The following is a 6151-nucleotide window of genomic DNA, read 5'->3' as shown; positions in this document are numbered from 1 at the left end:
TACTCTTTCGCACGGGGAGGGTGGAATTATTTATTGTGCGGGCTGCAGAGGGTGGCACGCCCGGACGTGCGGGCTTCGGGATTACATGCCCGGACGCGCGGGTGGCTGAGTGGGACGCTGGACTTGCGGTCGGCGAGGTGGATGCCCGGACGTGCGTGTGGTCAGTTGTGTGTAGACGCCATACAAGACGTGCGGCACGCATCTTTTACATGTCACACGTGTGACGAATATCGCCATCCTTTCTTTTTCATCTTTACAACCGAGTGTACAAGTCTCATTTCCCTTGAAGCTTTCCGAATCCTTCCAACTCTGCAGTTATATACACCTGGATCAAGGAAGGCCCGACTCTTGGGACGTGGCAGCGCAGCGGCAGCAGCGAGTTGGACGCCGCGTCAGTTCACCCGTTGGAGGTTCTGCAGGTCGCCTATGGTTCCATCCGTGGAGTTCTTTTTGTGCACTCATGACATGCTCGATCTGGCGGCGAGGATGACCCTGGTGGATCGTTGGTGCTCTCTTCTACCATGTCATTTTCTTCCGCTGGTCAGTAATGTTTCCGGTTGGTCCTCTCCTTGTCGGCGCGCGCTTTGCGCACCGCCACCTGGATCTGTCGCTCGTGCTCCTTGAGCATGTCGTCCATGTTCCCTCCCGGCGGTACCAGCGGGCCGGAGTAGTTCATCCTCTGGTTCCGCCCTTCGTAACCCTGATGAGACACAAGGCAGAGCCAATCGCATTAGCAAACTAGTATCAGTGTGTGTCGCGCTGGCGCTGCAGCTACAAAATTTAGACTCACAGCCACAGCTGAAGGTGCGTCCCTCATGGTGGTGTCCTTGTTGGCAGGGACTGGCCTATCTAGCGCGTTGGCGGGCTCCGCGACGTCAAGACGGTTGTACTTGGAGTTGGTGTTCCTGGTCGCCGACGAGCTTGGGTGAAGGTCGGTGCCCCGGGACGTGGCGTAGGACCTCTGCGAGGTCAGGTGCGGGGCGTGGTTGGACACTCTGACGGAGCTGGTCGTGCGCTGGACCGCGCGGTCGCGCTGGTCGTCTTTCCTGTACCACGTCGACCCGAACTGCCCGACGTTCTGGATCGTCGACGGCGGCCCGGCGGCTGCCCGCGGCTCCATGCGGAATCCCGACATGCTGTCCTCGAGCGTGTTGTAGTGGTGGCTGCTGCTCCTGGGGTTGTTACGCGCCTGACTCCTCTGCAAACATAAATAAATTATTATGTACGACGTACGTATTCAAGGTATGAACACAGAAATATGACCGATAAATCTCCCCTAATAATAAAGCGCAGTGCTTTTGGCGGTCCGTCGTCGGTCATTTTGTAGAAAAGCCCTCGCAGTTTTAGGTAATTAACCCGCGGTCCGATTTTAAGTCAGCACGAAACCGTTTTTTTTGTTATTTTGCAGAAAAATCCTCACAATTTTAGATAATGAACCCGTGGTCCATCTTTTAGTCACAGCCGAACCGTTTTTTTTTACATTTTTCATAAAAATCCCTGATGTTTTAGGTAATCAACCCGCTATCCCTATGTAAGTCAGCCGAAACGTTTTTTTAACAAAAAAACCCTGACTTTTTAGTTAATCAATTCATATTTTATCTAAAACAAAATTATACATATCTTTTAAACCGTAACTCCGATTTTAACATGTTATATATGAAATTTGATTGAAAAAATGTGTAGAATCTAAATAGGATGTTATTTTTAGCTGTTGGATACTTCTTAAATATTATTTTTAATGCAAACTTAATCTGTAGTGTACGGTCCTTTTTTTCCTCTCTTTTCAGCGACCATACGAATTGCAATAAATATCCATTAAACTAAAACCAAATTGAGAGGAAAGAAAACATCGTTAACCACACATGCACACCTTTGGAAAATCTCGTGGGAAGAAACAACATATTTCTCATCTTATTTCGAGTGATTGTACATTCATACACGTGATCGTTGTGTGAGCACTGAGGACATCGTCGACAACACAAATGTAATGTCATGTGAAAATATATTGCGTTCAAAGCGTGTGTTATTTTCTCTTCCGTTGCAACGCACGGGTTTTTTCTAATAATAATTTAAATTACTTTGACGCGCACACGTCATGAGACATGGGGGGGATGGGATGAAAAGAAATACTCCTATGTAATGTACCTGGTGGTCTGCTCCAATGGCGCCATGCCCTGGCACGGGCTTGGGTTCGTTTCTTCCCGGCTTCACGGACTGTGAGCCCTTGCCTGCTATGGTTGTCGCCACGTTTTGCCTATCAACAACCAACCAGATGGGCAGTCAGACTCAAAGTCCCGTCCCGTCCTAATTAAGGGCAGGAACTGTGGCGATCAATGCGCAGTACCTCATAGCCTCCTCGCCACGGAGCTTGGCGTCGTACTCTTTGCTGGGCGGGTACTTGGGCAAGCTCGACGGGTCACACGCCAACGGCTTGGTTCTGAAGAACTGACGAGATCCCATTGCATTCCAGCAATGTGTGTGTTAGTGGCTGCATAATCAGAGTATATAGCATAAAACTAGCGGTTTTCAAGCAAGGGGACAACTTTTTTTTAAAGAGAAAAAACAAATGTATGGTAGGTATCAGCAGAAAAAAAGAGAGAGTTAAAATTGGTAGTTCTACACAACCGTGCCTGAAAACCGGTAGTTTTCCCGAAATCAAAGTTGATGCTGCTGTGAGCGCGACGCTGGAAGAAGCTACTTACTTGGCTGTCGAGTGCCGAAGCTGCGGTGCCCCGGTGGGAGGGTTCGATGGCCAGCAGCGTGTCCAGGAGGTCCAGCGCTGTGGGAGGGAAGTCCCGGAAGGTCTCGTTGGTCCGGCGCCTGTAGGGTCGCTGCGGCTTAAAGAGGGTCACGTCCGGCAGCTTCGCCTTCACCCAGTACTCCTCGGACGGCGACCCGCAAAGCTTGAAGATCTTGTGCAGCTGCTCAATCTGCGTGAGCACGGACACCCACAGAAATGAGATGGAGTTCCAGAGTAGAGATCAAAATCAAATTAATTAAGATGAGCTTAATGGGGAACCTCGGTCTGTCCGGGCATGATGGGCTTTCCGGCGAGCAGCTCCGCGAGGATGCAGCCGGTACTCCACAAGTCGACCGCGACTCCGTACTCGGTGGCTCCGAGCAGGAGCTCCGGCGGGCGGTACCACAGCGTGACGACCCTGCTCGTGAGGTGCTGCGTCTTGGCCGGATCGAAGAAGGTGGCCAGCCCGAAGTCGGCGATCTTGAGCACGCCGTTGTCGTCGATGAGCAGGTTGGATCCCTTGATGTCCCTATGGAGCACCCCACGGCCGTGGCAATGATGGAGACCGGCCAGGATCTGCCTCATGAAGCACTTGACCTGCGGCTCGGTGAAGCGGAGGCCCGGGGTAGCGGCGAGGCCGGCGAGGTCGTGCTCCATATACTCAAAGACGAGATAGAGGCTATGAGAGAGGCATGACGTGACTATGCCTTCCAGCTTGATCACGTTGGGGTGGTCAAGCCGGCGCAGGATGTGGATCTCCCTCGCCATGAACCGCACGCTCTCCGGGTCCATGTTGACGAAGCGCACCCGTTTCAGCGCCACGATCTTGCCGCTCTGCAGGTCGCGCGCCATGTACACGTTGCTGTACGTACCCTGCCCGATCTTGTCCAGCCTCTCGAAGGTGTCGGCACGGCGGGGCAGCCACCCATGGACGACCTCCCGGGCCACGGAGGTTAACCAGGACGGCCAGCCGGCGATCACGTGCTCGCCGGAGAACCCCTGGGGCACGCCCTGCGGGATGGGCTCCGCTGCCGCTGCCGCTGCGGCATCATGGTCGCCGGCGTCCACGGTTGGCCGCCGGTGGTGCGTGAGCCCGGCTGTGCTGTACGAGTACGACTTGTTGAGAGAGGCGATGACGAGTACCGGAGCGTTCTTCTCGGCACCGGGCGCGGTGGTAGGCTGCGCCTTGGCCTTGACGTTGGACTCAGACCTGCCGATGACTGCGTGCACGACCGGCGCGACGACCGCAGAATCCTCCTTGGAGGTGAGAGTGATGAGTTGCTTCAGGGTTTGGCTTGGCGCCTTCTGCGGCTGCAACCTGTCCGGCACGTATTCCTCCTCGTTCACCTGCTCCTTGGAGCAAAGGCTGCCCATAATTGAGCCGCCGTTCCGCCGGCCGGAGCCGGCTCCCCGTTTCTCCCCGACCGCCGGAACGCTCCTCAACAGTGGAGAGGGACGCGCGCGTCGGGGAAGACAGGCACGCGCCCGCAACAACCAGAGGTCTAGCTAGCTAGGCGGGGTCCTCCAAGAAGCGGTGGTCGTGGGAGCACGAATTTTTGTAACGTGCATGCCACCCATCTCTACTACCCATAGTTTGATTTTCAATACCTAAAATCATATTTATATCTTTTTTTTTCTCCATCTGGTTGAATGTAGCATAACAAAGCCATCCTTTGTTCACGAGTGGCCAACGCTAATAAAAATTACTTCTTTTTTAGTTGACATGCCGCCTGCTGTACAAATATTTTAGACGCCTGCAGATAAGGTAGTTGGAATCTGCGAAAAAAAAAAGATAAGGTAGTTGGAAGATTATTGCAGTACTACTGTCACGTACTCTATAGTTAATTACGAGTTTTCTAAATGATGAACCACCCTCATAATCAAGACCATAGCGCTGTCGGAATCCCCTGGCAACAAGACGCGCTTTGTAGCGCTCAATAGACCCATCCGAATGCTTTTTCACCTTGATGACCCATTTAGAATCAATGACGTTGACCCGAGGTGGTGGAGGAACAAGAGTCCACGTCTCATTGCGAAGAAGAGCGTGATACTCCTGCTCCATAGCCTCTCTCCAATGAGGAATAGTCATTGCAGCCTGGTACGTACGCGGTTTCGAGGACGGATCCGCAAGAGCAGCAGCCATGCAAGAGGCATACCACGCAACAGTGCCGTCGGTGCGCTTAAGAAGGCACACAACACCACTGCGACTGCGCGTATGTGGGCGAGAGACCACAGGAGCCGGCAAGGGGCCAGCCGGCGAGGGGCTGAGCGGCGGTGAAGGGGGCCCAGCCGACGAGGGGCTGGGCGTCGGTGAAGACGACCCAGCCGGCGAGGGGCTGGGCGGCGGGGAAGGGTGCCCAGCCGGCGAGGGGCTGGACGGCGTCGACGAACGAAGCGGCGGTGACGCAGGAGAGGACGGCCGCGTGGGCGAGGCGGGGCGAGGGCTCGCCTGGGGTGACGCGGGCCGAGAGGCCATCGGCGACAGCCCTGGCGCAGGCGAGTCGGCCAGTCGGACCGGGCAGCAGGGAGGCCGACCGAACCGGCGTCTCCAGGGAACCGCGGTCGTCGCGACCGGTAGCAGCCGGTGCAGCTGCAGGCTCGTCCAGGAGCTCAAGACTAGCACCTCTAGCAACACCTGCACCATGGTTAGGTAACAAAATAGGAGCATATGCAACATCATCAAATTGGTCAGAGGCAAGATAGGATGGATGCATAGATGGTGACTCATGGGTGGACACAGGTAAGTTGGCAAAGGGAAACACATGTTCATCAAACACAACATCCCGAGATATATAGACACGATTTGTGGGAACATGAAGACATTTGTATCCTTTATGAAGGGAACTATAGCCAAGAAAAACACACTTCTTAGATCGAAACTCCAGCTTACGTTTATTGTAGGGACGTAAATGTGGCCAGCAAGCACACCCAAACACCTTAAAAAAGGTATAATCGGGTTGTTCATTAAGAAGGAGTTCGATAGGAGTCTTCATGTCTAAAACACGAGTAGGAGTACGGTTGATGAGGAAACATGCGGTGGTAAAGGCATCACTCCAAAACCTAAAAGGAACAGATGCATGGGCCAAAAGAGTAAGACCAGTCTCAACAATATGACGATGCTTACGCTCGATAGAACCATTCTGCTGATGTGTATGTGGACATGCTAAACGATGCGCGATCCCAAGCGAGCTGAAAAAGGAATCAAGGTTGCGATATTCGCCACCCCAATCTGACTGCACATGAACAATCTTATGCTTGAGAAGGCGTTCAACATGTTTTTGAAATTGAACAACTATATGGAACACATCAGATTTACGCTTAAGAAGATAAAGCCAAGTAAAGCGAATGTAAGCATCAATGAAACTAACATAATAATTATGACCACTGGTAGAAGTCTGGGCAGGACCCCAT

General features: G+C 53.1%; 1 protein-coding gene across 1 annotated transcript; it reads right to left on the bottom strand.

The window, feature by feature from the left end:
* Positions 1–203: 203 nt before the first annotated feature.
* On the bottom strand, positions 204–4283 carry LOC123405075 (probable serine/threonine-protein kinase At1g54610). The gene is made up of 6 exons (XM_045098924.1): positions 3020–4283; positions 2703–2930; positions 2345–2445; positions 2146–2254; positions 791–1198; positions 204–700 (listed from the first exon to the last, which is right to left on the bottom strand). Exons 1-6 carry the CDS (start codon positions 4112–4114, stop codon positions 542–544), a joined length of 2100 nt encoding a protein of 699 aa, XP_044954859.1. The 5' UTR covers positions 4115–4283; the 3' UTR covers positions 204–541.
* Positions 4284–6151: the final 1868 nt, after the last annotated feature.

Source organism: Hordeum vulgare, chromosome 6H (genome assembly GCF_904849725.1).
Source record: "Hordeum vulgare subsp. vulgare chromosome 6H, MorexV3_pseudomolecules_assembly, whole genome shotgun sequence".
Lineage (NCBI taxonomy): Eukaryota > Viridiplantae > Streptophyta > Magnoliopsida > Poales > Poaceae > Hordeum > Hordeum vulgare.
Note: the sequence above shows the minus strand (reverse complement) of the source record. Positions and strands in the feature narration are given on the sequence as shown.